The 20,207-nt window shown below is 41.7% G+C and overlaps 1 protein-coding gene across 1 annotated transcript; it reads right to left on the bottom strand.

The window, feature by feature from the left end:
• Window positions 1-6,724: 6,724 nt before the first annotated feature.
• Window positions 6,725-18,522, bottom strand: LOC142656564 (serine protease 27-like). The gene is made up of 6 exons (XM_075831494.1): window positions 18,477-18,522; window positions 10,552-10,578; window positions 10,307-10,469; window positions 9,907-10,172; window positions 8,731-8,903; window positions 6,725-7,086 (listed from the first exon to the last, which is right to left on the bottom strand). Exons 1-6 carry the CDS (start codon window positions 18,520-18,522, stop codon window positions 6,814-6,816), a joined length of 948 nt encoding a protein of 315 aa, XP_075687609.1. The 3' UTR covers window positions 6,725-6,813.
• Between the last annotated feature and the right edge of the window lie 1,685 nt (window positions 18,523-20,207).

Here is a 20,207-nt window from a genome sequence, read left to right as displayed (position 1 = left end):
CCTCCACCTCCTGATAGTCCCTCCCTCCATTCCTCTCTCTATAGTGACACTGCTTCTCTCCACTCCTCTCTCTATAGTGACACTGCTTCTCTCCACTCCTCTCTATAGAGACACTGCTTCTCTCCACTCCTCTCTCTATAGTGACACTGCTTCTCTCCACTCCTCTCTCTATAGTGACACTGCTTCTCTCTACTCTTCTCTCTATAGTGACACTGCTTCTCTCCACTCCTCTCTCTATAGTGACACTGCTTCTCTCCACTCCTCTCTCTATAGTGACACTGCTTCTCTCTACTCTTCTCTCTATAGTGACACTGCTTCTCTCCACTCCTCTCTATAGAGACACTGCTTCTCTCCACTCCTCTCTCTATAGTGACACTGCTTCTCTCCACTCCTCTCTCTATAGTGACACTGCTTCCCTCTACTCCTCTCTCTATAGTGACACTGCTTCCCTCTACTCCTCTCTCTACAGTGACACTGCTTCTCTCCACTCCTCTCTCTACAGTGACACTGCTTCTCTCCACTCCTCTCTCTACAGTGACACTGCTTCTCTCTACTCTTCTCTCTATAGTGACACTGCTTCCCTCTACTCCTCTCTCTATAGTGACACTGCTTCTCTCTACTCCTCTCTATAGTGACACTGCTTCCCTCCACTCCTCTCTCTATAGTGACACTGCTTCTCTCTACTCCTCTCTCTATAGTGACACTGCTTCTCTCCACTCCTCTCTCTATAGTGACACTGCTTCTCTCTACTCCTCTCTCTATAGTGACCCTGCTTCTCTCCACTCCTCTCTCTATAGTGACACTGCTTCTCTCCACTCCTCTCTCTATAGTGACACTGCTTCTCTCCACTCCTCTCTCTATAGTGACACTGCTTCTCTCCACTCCTCTCTATAGTGACACTGCTTCTCTCTACTCTTCTCTCTATAGTGACACTGCTTCTCTCCACTCCTCTCTCTATAGTGACACTGCTTCTCTCCACTCCTCTCTCTATAGTGACACTGCTTCTCTCTACTCTTCTCTCTATAGTGACACTGCTTCTCTCCACTCCTCTCTCTATAGTGACACTGCTTCTCTCCACTCCTCTCTCTATAGTGACACTGCTTCTCTCCACTCCTCTCTATAGTGACACTGCTTCTCTCCACTCCTCTCTATAGTGACACTGCTTCTCTCCACTCCTCTCTCTATAGTGACACTGCTTCTCTCTACTCCTCTCTCTATAGTGACACTGCTTCTCTCTACTCCTCTCTCTATAGTGACACTGCTTCTCTCCACTCCTCTCTATAGTGACACTGCTTCTCTCCACTCCTCTCTCTATAGTGACACTGCTTCTCTCCACTCCTCTCTCTATAGTGACACTGCTTCTCTCTACTCCTCTCTCTATAGTGACACTGCTTCTCTCTACTCCTCTCTCTATAGTGACACTGCTTCTCTCCACTCCTCTCTATAGTTACACTGCTTCTCTCCACTCCTCTCTCTATAGTGACACTGCTTCTCTCCACTCCTCTCTATAGTGACACTGCTTCTCTCCACTCCTCTCTCTATAGTGACACTGCTTCTCTCTACTCCTCTCTCTATAGTGACACTGCTTCTCTCCACTCCTCTCTCTATAGTGACACTGCTTCTCTCCACTCCTCTCTCTATAGTGACACTGCTTCTCTCCACTCCTCTCTCTATAGTGACACTGCTTCTCTCCACTCCTCTCTCTATAGTGACACTGCTTCTCTCTACTCCTCTCTCTATAGTGACACTGCTTCTCTCCACTCCTCTCTCTATAGTGACACTGCTTCTCTCCACTCCTCTCTATAGTGACACTGCTTCTCTCCACTCCTCTCTATAGTGACACTGCTTCTCTCCACTCCTCTCTCTATAGTGACACTGCTTCTCTCCACTCCTCTCTCTATAGTGACACTGCTTCTCTCCACTCCTCTCTATAGTTACACTGCTTCTCTCCACTCCTCTCTCTATAGTGACACTGCTTCTCTCCACTCCTCTCTATAGTTACACTGCTTCTCTCCACTCCTCTCTCTATAGTGACACTGCTTCTCTCCACTCCTCTCTCTATAGTGACACTGCTTCTCTCCACTCCTCTCTCTATAGTGACACTGCTTCTCTCCACTCCTCTCTCTATAGTGACACTGCTTCTCTCCACTCCTCTCTCTATAGTGACACTGCTTCTCTCCACTCCTCTCTCTATAGTGACACTGCTTCTCTCTACTCTTCTCTCTATAGTGACACTGCTTCTCTCCACTCCTCTCTCTATAGTGACACTGCTTCTCTCCACTCCTCTCTCTATAGTGACACTGCTTCTCTCCACTCCTCTCTATAGTGACACTGCTTCTCTCCACTCCTCTCTCTATAGTGACACTGCTTCTCTCTACTCCTCTCTCTATAGTGACACTGCTTCTCTCTACTCCTCTCTCTATAGTGACACTGCTTCTCTCCACTCCTCTCTATAGTGACACTGCTTCTCTCCACTCCTCTCTCTATAGTGACACTGCTTCTCTCCACTCCTCTCTCTATAGTGACACTGCTTCTCTCTACTCCTCTCTCTATAGTGACACTGCTTCTCTCTACTCCTCTCTCTATAGTGACACTGCTTCTCTCCACTCCTCTCTATAGTTACACTGCTTCTCTCCACTCCTCTCTCTATAGTGACACTGCTTATCTCCACTCCTCTCTATAGTGACACTGCTTCTCTCCACTCCTCTCTCTATAGTGACACTGCTTCTCTCTACTCCTCTCTCTATAGTGACACTGCTTCTCTCCACTCCTCTCTCTATAGTGACACTGCTTCTCTCCACTCCTCTCTCTATAGTGACACTGCTTCTCTCCACTCCTCTCTCTATAGTGACACTGCTTCTCTCTACTCCTCTCTCTATAGTGACACTGCTTCTCTCCACTCCTCTCTCTATAGTGACACTGCTTCTCTCCACTCCTCTCTATAGTGACACTGCTTCTCTCCACTCCTCTCTCTATAGTGACACTGCTTCTCTCCACTCCTCTCTCTATAGTGACACTGCTTCTCTCCACTCCTCTCTATAGTTACACTGCTTCTCTCCACTCCTCTCTCTATAGTGACACTGCTTCTCTCCACTCCTCTCTATAGTTACACTGCTTCTCTCCACTCCTCTCTCTATAGTGACACTGCTTCTCTCCACTCCTCTCTCTATAGTGACACTGCTTCTCTCCACTCCTCTCTCTATAGTGACACTGCTTCTCTCCACTCCTCTCTCTATAGTGACACTGCTTCTCTCCACTCCTCTCTCTATAGTGACACTGCTTCTCTCCACTCCTCTCTCTATAGTGACACTGCTTCTCTCCACTCCTCTCTCTATAGTGACACTGCTTCTCTCCACTCCTCTCTCTATAGTGACACTGCTTCTCTCCACTCCTCTCTCTATAGTGACACTGCTTCTCTCCACTCCTCTCTCTATAGTGACACTGCTTCTCTCCACTCCTCTCTATAGTGACACTGCTTCTCTCCACTCCTCTCTCTATAGTGACACTGCTTCTCTCCACTCCTCTCTCTATAGTGACACTGCTTCTCTCCACTCCTCTCTCTATAGTGACACTGCTTCTCTCCACTCCTCTCTCTATAGTGACACTGCTTCTCTCCACTCCTCTCTCTATAGTGACACTGCTTCTCTCCACTCCTCTCTCTATAGTGACACTGCTTCTCTCCACTCCTCTCTCTATAGTGACACTGCTTCTCTCTATTCCTCTCTCTATAGTTAAAACGCACCGTCTGAACGAAATGCAGTTTTTCCCATTCATTTCAATGGGCAGATGCTTTTAGGTGTTTAGCTACCAGTTACACCCCAAAAACACAGCGTGAGAACATCCCCTCCCAGGTGCAGCTGGATAGATAAACCTGATGCTGAAATCTACTGACGGAACGTTTCCTCCCAGCTCTCATCCTCGCACGTAGGCTGTAGAGATCTCTAAACACTCCAAAAAGTGTAGTCATGTCATAGTAACATATCAGAAGTTTTGATTGGTGGGGGCCGAGGACTGAGACCACCAATTGCTAAAACGAAGCAGGAGAAGTGCTCAGGTGAGCGATGTGGCGCATCATTTCTGATGGAAAGCCAAGTAAGTGTTGTGCGGGCTCAATAGAAAGTCTATGGGGAAAGCCGATCAGAAACGAAGCGTCACCGTTCTCATCCGTATACTTCTGCCACTACATTTTTACAGTCGGTGGGGGTCTCAGTGCTCGAAACCTTCATGTGATCAGTGTGGAGTTATCTGCTGCTGGCGTTGCTTGTCTTCTTTCTAGCAGTGACCGGTGCAGCAGAATAACGGTGCGGTGGGGGCTGTGCAGTGACAGGTGAGGTGGGGGCTGTGCAGTGACAGGTGAGGTGGGGGCTGCGCAGTGACCGGTGAGGTGGGGGCTGCGCAGTGACCGGTGAGGTGGGGGCTGCGCAGTGACCGGTGAGGTGGGGGCTGCGCAGTGACCGGTGAGGTGGGGGCTGCGCAGTGACCGGTGAGGTGGGAGCTGCGCAGTGACCGGTGAGGTGGGGGCTGTGCAGTGACCGGTGCAGCAGAATAACGGTGCGGTGGGGGCTGTGCAGTGACCGGTGCGGTGGGGGGTGGGGGCTGCGCAGTGACCGGTGAGGTGGGGGCTGCGCAGTGACCGGTGAGGTGGGGGCTGTGCAGTGACCGGTGCAGCAGAATAACGGTGCGGTGGGGGCTGTGCAGTGACCGGTGCGGTGGGGGGTGGGGGCTGCGCAGTGACCGGTGAGGTGGGGGCTGCGCAGTGACCGGTGAGGTGGGAGCTGCGCAGTGACCGGTGAGGTGGGGGCTGTGCAGTGACCGGTGCAGCAGAATAACGGTGCGGTGGGGGCTGTGCAGTGACCGGTGCGGTGGGGGGTGGGGGCTGCGCAGTGACCGGTGAGGTGGGGGCTGCGCAGTGACCGGTGAGGTGGGGGCTGTGCAGTGACCGGTGCAGCAGAATAACGGTGCGGTGGGGGCTGTGCAGTGACCGGTGCGGTGGGGGGTGGGGGCTGCGCAGTGACCGGTGAGGTGGGGGCTGCGCAGTGACCGGTGAGGTGGGAGCTGCGCAGTGACCGGTGAGGTGGGGGCTGTGCAGTGACCGGTGCAGCAGAATAACGGTGCGGTGGGGGCTGTGCAGTGACCGGTGCGGTGGGGGGTGGGGGCTGCGCAGTGACCGGTGAGGTGGGGGCTGCGCAGTGACCGGTGAGGTGGGGGCTGTGCAGTGACCGGTGCAGCAGAATAACGGTGCGGTGGGGGCTGTGCAGTGACCGGTGCGGTGGGGGGTGGGGGCTGCGCAGTGACCGGTGAGGTGGGGGCTGCGCAGTGACCGGTGAGGTGGGGGCTGCGCAGTGACTTCATCCTCAGGATTTCCGCCAGCTTGGTGGTTACAGTGTCAGATATTTCAGGAATCATCACACAGGGAATATAATGAAGCGGCTCCGCGGTGATTAAACAAGGACTCTAACTGGTCCCCTATTCAATAATCATTAAATATAGGCAAACCAGGCAGGAGAACATTCAGGGACAACATGCGATTGTGTGACACAGAACGACACATTGTCACAGAAAATACACAACTTTGCCACAAATTCAATTAGTGACAGTGAATATACAAACTGGTGACAGAACGACGTTTTGTTACATTTTTGTGACACGTCGGGGGAACTGAGGACAATGTGATATTCTGGATTAGTTGACACTTTGTGACACGGCACTTGGTTTTGTGAATGTTTTTACTTATTTGTGTATTTTGTGTTTACAAAAAGGTGTTGTTTTTTTTTTTGTTGTTTTTTTTTACATGGACAAATGGCGCCTCGTAGTCTGAGCCCAACGCACCGTCCCAGGTCCTAACTTGACAATGACACAAATATTAACACCCCATGTAAGGTAATCATTTGCTTTTGATATAGTGGGGGAAAAAACGGGTGAGTATTTGGCTGGGAGTCCAGGATTGCTGGTGCTTGTTGTGCTTCCTTGGCCCTCTGACACTAACAGCAGGCGGGAAAACCAGACCAAGAAGCAACAACTAAAGCAAAGTAATGATCTGTGTGACTGTGACGTGGCGCTCGGCTGGAGGCCTCTGCAGGATATATAGTGACCCCGTCACATGCTCCTCAATGTTCTGTCTATATGGAGCAGTCACCTACACTTACCTCTTATGTGCACTAGTCACACCCAGTGGTGAGTGGGAGTATTGCAGCCTTGAAGAATCCGTCAATTGTATCATGAGACTTGGCTATTATTCCTTGTTCCGTCTAAAGCGCCATTTGCATTCTAGTTGTCTGAGTCTCGGATCTTACACCATTACACTGTGTTACATTTTATGTGTTTGAGCTGTTGTGTTTTCCACACATGTTTTCTCCAGATCTCTGCTTCAATTTTAATATCATGTGAGTAGATGTGTGAATGTGGGCAGAGCGTGTGGACAATGTGGGCAGAACGTGTGGACAATGTGGGCAGAACGTGTGGACAATGTGGGCAGAGCGTGTGGACAATGTGGGCAGAACGTGTGGACAATGTGGGCAGAGCGTGTGGACAATGTGGGCAGAACGTGTGGACAATGTGGGCAGAGCGTGTGGACAATGTGGGCAGAACAATGTTTTATTCCATAGACATTTATTAATATTAAAAAGTTTCATGAAATAAAAGTTGAGCAGCATGAGGGTCTCTACGTGTAAATGACGTCACAGCGATGACATCACTAATAGGACACATTGTGCAATGTCTAAATGTCTCATGACCCAGAAAGAAGAACAATTCACACAGTAATGTCTAATATATGTCCAGTGCCAGCAGAGAGCTGCACCTATGTTACCCGGTCTACCACAGCTTGGGCATGAGCAGGGCAATGAGGAATAGAAGGGTGAGGAACGAAGATGGCGCCAGCGAGCCGTTGGTGGGATTGGATCCGGTGATGACAGCAGGTGTCAGATCGAATTGTGGCACGTATTGTTGAATCCAGTTGGAGTACGCTGTCACTCTGGTGTATACACCTGGACGGTTTGGATTTGCGCAGCCAAAGCCCCAGCTGACAAGTCCAGCTAAGAGCCAAGACCCATCCCATCGACAAGCCAGCGGACCACCGGAGTCACCCTGTGGGAGAGAAGAGGTTTGTGGCTGTGAGAATGTGACAACAATAGGTTACATTATAGAACTTGACCAGTCACTAATTATTACCCTCAATTACCTTTAATGAATAAATATGAAACCCCCAGAGAACATCGACCTCGTAGATACCGGGTAATGGAATCTGGAAAGTTAGATTTACCTCCCACATAACGGTACACTGACGACCCCACGTAGGAGACCCGGGATGATCAGGCCTGAGAAATCTAGGGGCTCATACACACTATGTGGGGGGTCTTGGGGGTTGGATTTCTCAATTATTCCACATACTGTCTTTCCCTCTTACCTCACATTCAATCATGAACATTTGGCCATAAACGTTGCCTGAAGTCAAGAGTGAAACTCAAGTCAACATCTGTATATACTGCCGAATAAAGCAAGGATAATATGGAGACAGTGTATGTGTAGGGTGGAATTATGGAGCAGTTGTTCTATATGAGTGGTATAGTTATGGGGCAGTTGTGGTATATGTCTAGGGTGGAATGGTATAGTTATGGGGCAGTTGTGGTATATGTCTAGGGTGGAGCGGTATAGTTATGGGGCAGTTGTGGTATATGTTTAGGGTGGAATGGTATAGTTATGGGGCAGTTGTGGTATATGTCTAGGGTGGAGCGGTATAGTTATGGGGCAGTTGTGGTATATGTCTAGGGTGGAATGGTATAGTTATGGGGCAGTTGTGGTATATGTCTAGGGTGGAGCGGTATAGTTATGGGGCAGTTGTGGTATATGTCTAGGGTGGAATGGTATAGTTATGGGGCAGTTGTGGTATATGTCTAGGGTGGAATGGTATAGTTATGGGGCAGTTGTGGTATATGTCTAGGGTGGAATGGTATAGTTATGGGGCAGTTGTGGTATATGTCTAGGGTGGAATGGTATAGTTATGGGGCAGTTGTGGTATATGTCTAGGGTGGAATGGTATAGTTATGGGGCAGTTGTGGTATATGTCTAGGGTGGAATGGTATAGTTATGGGGCAGTTGTGGTATATGTCTAGGGTGGAATGGTATAGTTATGGGGCAGTTGTGGTATATGTTTAGGGTGGAATGGTATAGTTATGGGGCAGTTGTGGTATATGTCTAGGGTGGAGCGGTATAGTTATGGGGCAGTTGTGGTATATGTTTAGGGTGGAATGGTATAGTTATGGGGCAGTTGTGGTATATGTCTAGGGTGGAATGGTATAGTTATGGGGCAGTTGTGGTATATGTCTAGGGTGGAATGGTATAGTTATGGGGCAGTTGTGGTATATGTTTAGGGTGGAATGGTATAGTTATGGGGCAGTTGTGGTATATGTCTAGGGTGGAATGGTATAGTTATGGGGCAGTTGTGGTATATGTCTAGGGTGGAATGGTATAGTTATTGGGCAATTGTGGGAGTGGACTCATCCTAATGTCACTTCACCCTCCCTATCATTGGGTACAATCACCAGTCCTGTTAATTCGGTATACTCGTCACTGTTCTGCTCCTCACACTTCAGTCCTATCAATAGTCCCTAAGCCCCTGTAGTGATAATTGGGATTGACGGGTATCCTGGGGGTCATGCTGATGTCTACATCTTATATAATGTGTTGACTGCTTAGGTCACCGTGTTGTAAGATTTATGACGTCTTGGTTACCTGGCAGGCGTCCTTCTGACCCTCCGTGAATCCTGCACAGATCATGTCCCATTGTATTAAGGTGACGTTGGCGGCTGTTGTGGGGTTGTTGACGTGGTACATGGCATCACACTGGGCACGGTCAATGACGGGGAGCTGGACCTTCTGCAGTGTCTGAGGTGATGGTAGACTCACTGAAAGAAAAGCCACATTATCCTGGTCAGAGTTCAGGTTTTCCGCTATCTGACCCTGTCCTTGCTACGAGTTTGACTTCAACAGAGTCGACCCTCAGTAATTAATGGTAGAAATAGAAGATTAATCACTCCCAACCTCATTCTAACATTTTCCAGTAGATGTTCTTGAATGAAGATACAATATTCTGATATCCAATATTTAAAACCAAGAGCAGAATTGTTAAGGCTGTTGGACTTTTTATGGACGATACACGAGCCGGACAGAAGTGTTTGCACCTTTGAACTTTGGTTGGTGAAGACTATTGAGAATTTAAGTGAGTGGATTTTTGACCCAATTAAAGCAGAACTTTCCCATTCCCACGAATGACTAGACGGAGGATTTATCTTATTCGGCTCATGAGAAGACGCAGCTCAGAAGGTAGAAGAGGATGACTAAGAATATTATTATGTGATGGAACTACTGTCCCTCATGTCCCTCCTCCAGGACACCTGTCTGATGTTTGAGTCTTCGGGTGTCTTTTGGCTCATGATTCCTGGGATTAACCCATTCTTGTTGATGGCCGCCATCCTTCCTCGTCTTCTCTTTCTCCATATCTATCAATCCCAATAAACATCATATATCCCGCATGAGATGAAGATCAGTCATTCCGTCTTCATTTCGATGGTTGAGCTTGATAAGGTCCGGGGTCCACTTGTATTTTTCCTTCACCAAGTTCATGTGCAGTAATTGGCTCCTGTCCAGTCTGGTGTCCGGGTTTCACAGGAAAAACAAAGCATTAAAGTGCCGCAGCCTGGATCGTTCTATAGACTTCGTATAGTTACAATATCTAACCCTTACTCCACCATGAAGATACCATAATAGATAAGGAGAAGGCACCAGGGGAAAGTGTGAAGACCCAGACAACAGGAACTCTTACCACACATCCCGGGAGATCACATCAACTTGGTGTCAATCCTAATAACAGTAAAACATGTTGACTGACTGCCACTATTCAGCCATTACCTCCTGATTTAATGGATCCCCAGCCAGTCACAAAGCAGTTGAGATTACTGGGGAACTGGACATCTTGGGTGGGGATACAAATGGGCATCACATAATCTGAGTACTGCACCGGGTTCTTAAGCTTGATGAGGGCGATGTCACCACTGGAACCGGCACGTTGAAATATTGGGTGGATATAAATGGAGCTGACTGCAGACAGAATGCCCGTGGGTATGGACAGCTGATATGCTCCCAGATTTACCATGTAATCTGTGGGTGAGAAGGGTCTGGTGGGGCAAGAAGAAGAAAGCAGAGTGAGTATGGACAGTGCATGGAGAATCTCAGGTCAGAACTGAATGGTGTTTATCAATATGGAACTAGCGTCTTATACTGAATAACATGGCATAGAGCAGTCTCTTACCGTATGAAGCAATGAGCCGCACTCAGCACCCACTGGGTGTCAATCATGACTCCCCCACAGATGTGAAACCCATTTTTTCTCAAGCTTATCTGCCAGGGCCACTCCCCATAGAAGGCATCCTGTCCACCGACGATGCGATCCGACGTCATCGGCTTTCCACAACCTATAGACAACCAGCAACCTGTCACCTACTACCGAGGTCACTTAATATGGAGGTACAAGGAGAAGAGGATGGGGGCACTTACCTGCATAACTCAGCGCACACTGGAAACCTGTAATACAGAGAATTTACTTAATGTCTGTTCTCAGTAATAACAACTAACCTGAGGGCATATGATAGGATGAGGTGATATATGATTATATTATGAGATTATAAATTAAGAGATGAGATTATATGAGATTAAAAGATGAGATGAGATAATTATATGAGATGAGGTTATACAAGGGGATATGATATTAGATGATACAATGATATGATATGATGAGATATGAGATGATATGATGATATGAGATGATATGAGATATGAGATATAAAATGATATCATATGGGATAATGTGGGATGATATAATGATTTGAGATAATGAAATGATATGAGATTATATGAGATGATATGGAGATATAACATGAGATTATATGAGATGATAAAAAATGACATGAGAAGATATGAGGTGACATAATATAAGATATTATCAGATGATGTAAAAATACATAATGATAATATGATACGAGATGATTCGCTGATATGAGATAATATGAAATGATGCGATGATATTACATGAGATGATGATATGAGATAATAATATGAGACGATGATATGCTATGATGTTATGAGAGGATGATATGATATGAGATGATGATATGAGATGATATGATATGAGATGGTGATATGATATGATATGATGTTATGATATGATGATATGAGATGGTGATATGATATGATGATATGATATGATGATATGATGATATGATATGATATGAGGTGATGATATGAGATGGTGATATGATATGATGTTATGAGATGATGATATGAGATGATATGATATGATGATATGATATGAGATGGTGATATGATATGATGATATGATGATATGATATGAGATGGTGATATGATATGATGATATGAGGTGATGATATGAGATGATGATATGAGGTGATGATATGATGATATGAGGTGATGATATGAGATGGTGATATGATATGATGATATGAGATGGTGATATGATATGATGATATGATATGATGATATGATATGATATGAGATGGTGATATGAGGTGATGATATGAGATGGTGATATGATATGATGATATGATATGATGTTATGAGATGATGATATGAGATGGTGATATGATATGATGATATGAGATGGTGATATGATATGATGATATGATATGATGATATGATGATATGATATGATGATATGATATGAAATGATATGAGATGATGATATGAGATGATGATATGAGATAATGATATGAGATGATATGATATGATATGATATGATGATATGAGGTGATGATATGAGATGAGATGATGATATGAGATGATGATATGAGATGATGATATGAGATGATGATATGAGATAATGATATGAGATGATATGATATGATATGATATGATGATATGAGGTGATGATATGAGATGAGATGATGATATGAGATGATGATATGAGATAATGATATAAGATGATATGATATGAGATGGTGAGATGAGATGATATGATGTTATGAGATGATGATATGAGATGAGATGATATGATGATATGAGATGATATGAGATGATGAGATGAGATGAGATGATATGATGATATGAGATGATATGATGATATGATATGAGATGATGATATGATATGAGATGATGATATGAGATGATGATATGAGATGATGATATGAGATGATATGATGTTATGAGATGATGATATGATGATATGAGATGAGATGATGATATGATGATATGAGATGATGATATGATATGATATGATGATATGATATGAGATGATGATATGAGATGATATGAGATGATGATTCGAGATGATGATATGAGATGATGATATGAGATGATGATATGAGATGATGATATGAGATGATGATGATATGAGATGAGATGATGATATTAGATGATGATATGATGTTATGAGATGATGATATGAGATGATATGATATGAGATGGTGATATGATATGATGATATGATGATATGATATGAGATGGTGATATGATATGATGATATGATGATATGATATGATGATATGATGATATGATGATATGATATGAGATGGTGATATGATATGATGATATGAGGTGATGATATGAGATGATGATATGAGACGATTATATGATATGATGATATGAGATGGTGATATGATATGATGATATGATATGAGATGGTGATATGAGGTGATGATATGAGATGGTGATATGATATGATGATATGAGATGGTGATATGATATGATGATATGATATGAGATGGTGATATGAGGTGATGATATGAGATGGTGATATGATATGATGATATGAGGTGATGATATGAGATGAGATGATGATATGATGATATGAGATGATGATATGAGATAATGATATGAGATGATATGATATGAGATGGTGATATGATATGATCATATGAGATGATATGAGATGATGAGATGAGATGATGATATGAGATGATATTATATGATGATATGATATGATATGAGATGATGATATGATATGAGATGATGATATGATATGATGATATGATATGATGATATGAGATGATGATATGAGATGATGATATGAGATGATGATATATGATGATATGATATGATGATATGATATGAGGTGATGATATGAGATGATGATAAGAGATGATGATATGATATGATGATATGATATGAGGTGATGATATGAGATGATGATATGATGATATGATATGAGGTGATGATATGAGATGATGATATGAGATGATGATATGATATGATGATATGATATGAGATGATGATATGATATGAGATGATGATATGAGATGATGATATGATATGATGATATGAGATGATGATATGATATGATGATATGAGAGGATGATATGATATGAGATGATATGAGATGATGATATGATATGAGATGATGATATGAGATGATGATATGATATGATGATATGATATGAGATGATGATATGATATGAGATGATGATATGAGATGATGATATGAGATGATGATATGATATGATGATATGAGATGATGATATGATATGATGATATGAGAGGATGATATGATATGATGATATGAGATGATGATATGATATGATGATATGAGATGATGATATGATATGATGATATGAGAGGATGATATGATATGATGATATGAGAGGATGATATGATATGAGATGATGATATGAGAGGATGATATGATATGAGATGATATGATGATATGATATGATGATATGAGAGGATGATATGATATGATGATATGAGAGGATGATATGATATGAGATGATGATATGAGAGGATGATATGATATGAGATGATATGAGATGATGATATGATATGAGATGATATGATATGAGATGATGATATGAGATGAGATGATGATATGAGATGATGATATGATATGATGATATGAGATGATGATATGATATGATGATATGAGAGGATGATATGAGATGAGATGATGATATGATATGAGATGATATGATATGAGATGATGATATGAGATGATGATATGAGATGATGATATGATATGAGATGATGATATGATATGAGATGATGATATGAGATGATGATATGATATGATGATATGAGATGATATGAGATGATGATATGAGATGATATGATATGAGATGATATGATATGAGATGTTGATTCGAGATGATGATATGACGATATAATTATATTAGAGGATACAGGATGGTGTAATGATATTATGATATGAGAAGATGATATGATATATGAGAAGATATAATGATATGATGATATGATATGAGATGATGAGATTATATGATATGATGATATGAGATGATGATATGAGATGATGATATGAGATGATGATATGAGATGATGATATGAGATGAGATGATGATATTAGATGATGATATGATGTTATGAGATGATGATATGAGATGATATGATATGAGATGGTGATATGATATGATGATATGATGATATGATATGAGATGGTGATATGATATGATGATATGAGATGGTGATATGATATGATGATATGATATGAGATGGTGATATGAGGTGATGATATGAGATGGTGATATGATATGATGATATGAGATGGTGATATGATATGATGATATGATATGAGATGGTGATATGAGGTGATGATATGAGATGGTGATATGATATGATGATATGAGGTGATGATATGAGATGAGATGATGATATGATGATATGAGATGATGATATGAGATAATGATATGAGATGATATGATATGAGATGGTGATATGATATGATCATATGAGATGATATGATGATATGATGATATGAGATGAGATGATGTTATGAGATGATATGATATGATGAGGATATGAGATGATGATATGAGATGATATGATATGATATGATATGAGATGATGATATGATATGAGATGATGATATGAGATGATGATATGAGATGATGATATGAGATGATGATATGAGATGATGATATGGGATGATATGAGATGATGATATGATATGATGATATGATATGAGGTGATGATATGAGATGATGATATGATGATATGATATGAGGTGATGATATGAGATGATGATATGAGATGATGATATGATATGATGATATGATATGAGATGATGATATGATATGAGATGATGATATGAGATGATGATATGATATGATGATATGAGATGATGATATGATATGATGATATGAGAGGATGATATGATATGAGATGATATGAGATGATGATATGATATGAGATGATGATATGAGATGATGATATGATATGATGATATGATATGATGATATGAGAGGATGATATGATATGAGATGATGATATGAGATGATGATATGAGATGATGATATGATATGAGATGATGATATGATATGAGATGATGATATGAGATGATGATATGAGATGATGATATGATATGATGATATGAGATGATGATATGATATGATATGATGATATGAGAGGATGATATGATATGATGATATGAGATGATGATATGAGATGATGATATGATATGATGATATGAGAGGATGATATGATATGATGATATGAGAGGATGATATGATATGAGATGATGATATGAGAGGATGATATGATATGAGATGATATGAGATGATGATATGATATGAGATGATATGATATGAGATGATGATATGAGATGATGATATGATATGATGATATGAGATGATGATATGATATGATGATATGAGAGGATGATATGATATGAGATGATGATATGATATGAGATGATATGAGATGATGATATGAGATGATGATATGAGATGATGATATGATATGAGATGATGATATGATATGAGATGATGATATGAGATGATGATATGATATGATGATATGAGATGATATGAGATGATGATATGATATGAGATGATGATATGATATGAGATGATGATATGAGATGATGATATGATATGATGATATGAGATGATATGAGATGATGATATGAGATGATATGATATGAGATGATGATTCGAGATGATGATATGACGATATAATTATATTAGAGGATACAGGATGGTGTAATGATATTATGATATGAGAAGATGATATGATATATGAGAAGATATAATGATATGATGATATGATATGAGATGATGATATGATATGATGATATGATATGAGGTGATGATATGATATGATGATATGATATGAGGTGATGATATGAGATGATGATATGAGATGATGATATGAGATGATGATATGACATGAAATTAGATTATATAATGATATGATATAATGATATGAAATAATTATATAGGATAATATTGTGGCAGCCGTAAGATACATTGTGGGTGGTTTCGAGTCCTTACCCATGAAATGACTGGAACTGACTCGGGATCCTAATTAATAAGGTTATTGATCAGGATGTGCGTCCCTGAGCTCCTCACACATGGCTGCCGTACCAACGACACTTTTGGCGCTGCGCGCACCTCTAGACGCCGTGTTTACGGTACATTGAATTTACTGTCTATTGTGACAGACGTTACCAGTTGTTAAATCTGCTGTCAGTGAGTCATTTACCAATCATTCCTGGGGGTGCAGTCACCTGTAGAACATGACTCTGCTCCCCACCCAGCAAGACTCTGAAACACCGAGCTGAGACATACAAGGCACTAAGAAGCAGCACAAAGATGTTCTTATGTATAAACGGTAACAAAGAATACAGCCTGTGTGCAACGCCATAAGATTTCCCAGACCCCCCCCCCCCAGCCACAAATGCAGCAATGTTAATGATGTGTCCTTCCACAATTCCTGCCTCACAGACTAAATCCCATAGTGAGCACAGGCAGAGAGGTAGGAGAGAGAAAACAGGGGTGCAGCTATACAATACAGACTCACAAGACATTTAGGGTTGCAATGAATGACAACCACTATCACCGCACTCCTTCTAGGAACTCTACTGCTTTTTAAGAATTCTATGATTCATTGAAGATACAAGAAAAGCTGGAGAGTAGTGGAACAGGTTAGAGGGCTGACTGAACGAGGATACCATTGAGATGGTGGGACAGAACCTATCCCTTGTTTGCTGGAGAGGATTGTTATGAGTCCAGTGAAGGAAACAACTACTCTAATCATCCAACTCCCTACGTGACCACAAATGACCAGACAGCAGCCTAACTCAATGGAGAAGACAATTATAGTGGGAGGAGATAAAGGGAGAGAAGCCAAAGAACGACCTGCTGCAAGATGCCAATCAAAGGGTCATGAACAATGCCCCACTGAGAAGCCGCAAGACCTCAACATAATACCAGAGAAAATCATGATCAGTAAAACAACTGCAGTCATAGCAGCTGCTACAGGGCCCCTGAGGCTGAGGGGCCACTCAGGCACTGGAACAATACAGCTCAGGAGAAGCAGCCACACAGCTAGAGTTGCATGAAAATAAGCAGAATGTGAGGTGGGAAAAGAAGAAGATGAAGGAAAAAAGGAGCAGAAGAGGATGACAGAGAAAATGAAGAAGAAGAAGAACACAAAGAAAATGAAGAAGACAAAGAATAAGGAGAAGAAGAAGAAGAAGGAGGAGAAGAAGGAGAAAGAAGAAGAACACAAAGAAAATGAAGAAGAATAACACGAAGAAGACGAAGAAGAAGAAAGAAGAAGAAGACAAAGAATAAGAAGAAGAAGAAGGAGGAGAAGAAGGAGAAGAAGAAGAAGATGGAGAAGGAGAGGAAGAAGGAGAAAGAAGAAGAAGAAGACGATAAAGAATAAGGAGAGGAAGAAGGAGGAGGAGAAGAAGAAGAAGAAGAAGAATGAGAAGAAGAAGAAGAAGAAGAAGGAGGAGAAGAAGAAAATGGAGAAGGAGAACGAGAATGAGAAGAGAAGAAGAAACTGAAGGAGAAGAAGAAGGAGGAAAAGAAGAAGAGAAGGAGGAGAAGAAGAAGAAGGAGAAGAACGTGAAGGAGAAGAAGAAGGAGAAGAAGAAGAATAAGGAGAAGAAGAAGAAGAAGAAGAATGAGAAGAAGATGGAGAAAGAGAAGAAGGAGGAGAAGAAGAAAATGGAGAAGGAGAATGAGAAGAGAAGAAGAAACTGAAGGAGAAGAAGAAGGAGGAAAAGAAGAAGAGAAGGAGGAGAAGAAGAAGAAGAAGGAGAAGAACGTGAAGGAGAAGAAGAAGGAGAAGAAGAAGAAGGAGGAGGAGAAGGAGAAGAAGAAGAAGAAGGAGAAGAAGAAGGAGAAAAGAAGAAGGAGGAGGAGAAGAAGAAAAAAGAAGGGAAAGAAGGAGGAGGAGAAGAAGAAGAAGAAGAAGGAGAAGGAGAAGAAGACAACAAAATCGGAGAAGAATAAGGAAGAGAGGAAAAAGACGAAGAAGACAAAACAGGAAAAGAAGAATAAAGAATGGAAGAAGAAGAAGAAGCAGCAATACATCTTACTAACAGTGGCCTCTCGCTTTTTCGGAGCCATAAGTTTATGGAAATGTTACTTGTTTCCCTATCAGAGTCTAATGAGATGGATGGACCTCATCTAGGGAACCTTATACCCAGAGCCAAGTTTTATACTCACTTGTGGAGAGTAGAAGCATCAATGTCCACATATGATGATGCCTCATGATCCCTGTAGACTTTCAGGCTAACGGTTCTCCCTAGAAAGTAAGACCCCTCCACAGCTTAGAGAGAGTGACGGGGAGGAAAGACCATAAATAATGAGGCACCAGCATGAATTAAATAGGAAACCACAAATAACCAGTTCTGGCTTCTTCAGTATCTGCAGAGGACTACAGCCAGGTTTATAGTCCACCAGTGCTGATAAGAGGATCACTCACCTGGTGGAGGGCTCATAGAACCGGCTCCAAGGCTTCACTCCTATACATCTCCCTTATAACCTCCTCCCCTCATAAAGTCCTATTGTATCTCCTCCCTGAGTGATTCACCCCAGTCCATAGACGGCCACTCCCTGACAGAGGTCTCCAGCTGGGACATCACAAACACGGGGCCACAAACAACACATAGCGATGACAGTGCTGCCCGCAATCTGCCCTCAGCGCCTGTCACTGCCATTCATCTTAATCTTCATTTATTGTTTCATTTTTCTTCATTTTTACTTTTTAATCCTCATGTATTTTTTTTACTTTCTACAATTATTTTTCGTTTTTGTTTTTTTGTTCCATCTGTTAGAATTATAGATCAGCATCGCTGTCGCTACATAGGACACTATATGTAGATGATGATTATAAAGAGCACTGGAAGTTACATGCATTCGTCTTTAAAGGAAAGATTGTCAAAAAGTCAGTAGGATCAACCAGAAAATCATACCCTAAAAAGAAATGACCTAAAATCTCCTTATCCACAAAACGAAAAAGAAAAAATTGTTCTCAGCTCCTTCTGCTCTAGAACCTGCAGCAAGTAGATAAAGCCACGATCACTCTATCGCCTCTCCACCCATCCGAATCTCACCTTATTCTGTATATATGGACACTGCACAGTACCACTTCTCATCTTTTTAATAAATGTTAACAAACATACACATGCCATAAATCCGCACATACAATACACGGGTCATAAACCAACACAAAACGAACAAGTTCTAAACACATTATGAATCTCGGCCGCCTCCTCTCTGGTCCAGATCACATTCCTACCAGCACTCAGTCTTCTGTATTATAACTCACATCATCCACACATCACTCACATCATCCACACGTCACTCACATCAGTATAAATACAAATACACAAAACTCATAGTCACAACATCAATCCAGACGCCTCAAAAGAACAAAATCAGTAACAGTCTAAAAAATAAAATAAATAAAATTGTTAAACCACAATAAAACCAAAAACTGACCCTAACCGGTCCATGTGCCCATCAAAATATATTACCAAGGAAAAATGAGAAATTCCTACATGAGAAAACACAACATGAGCCTAATCGGCAAATAACCCCCCCTTTTTTTTTTTTTTTTTTTTTATAATTTTTTTTTTTTTTTTTTACATTTTTAAATTTTTTTTTTTTTTTTATTTTTATTTTTTTCCAATTAGTAACCAATATATACAATATATAGAAAACAATACTGAACATACATATATATATAATATCTACATTATACCCAATTCAAGACCAATGTCCAGTCCAAAGTCCGTACCTTTAAGCTCCGACCGACACCATCGTCCATCCTTCAATGTCTCTTTGATCGGGCCCGGCTTTTTCTTATTATTTGTACCCCCCCTTTCCCCCCTCCCCACCTAACACCTAACCCCCTCACATCTATACAAAAATACTACACTCTACAAGATATAG

This window comes from Rhinoderma darwinii, chromosome 6 (genome assembly GCF_050947455.1).
Source record: "Rhinoderma darwinii isolate aRhiDar2 chromosome 6, aRhiDar2.hap1, whole genome shotgun sequence".
NCBI classification, from domain to species: Eukaryota; Metazoa; Chordata; class Amphibia; order Anura; family Rhinodermatidae; genus Rhinoderma; species Rhinoderma darwinii.
The sequence above is the reverse complement of the archived record's forward strand: the minus strand, read 5'-3'. Positions and strand labels throughout refer to the sequence as shown.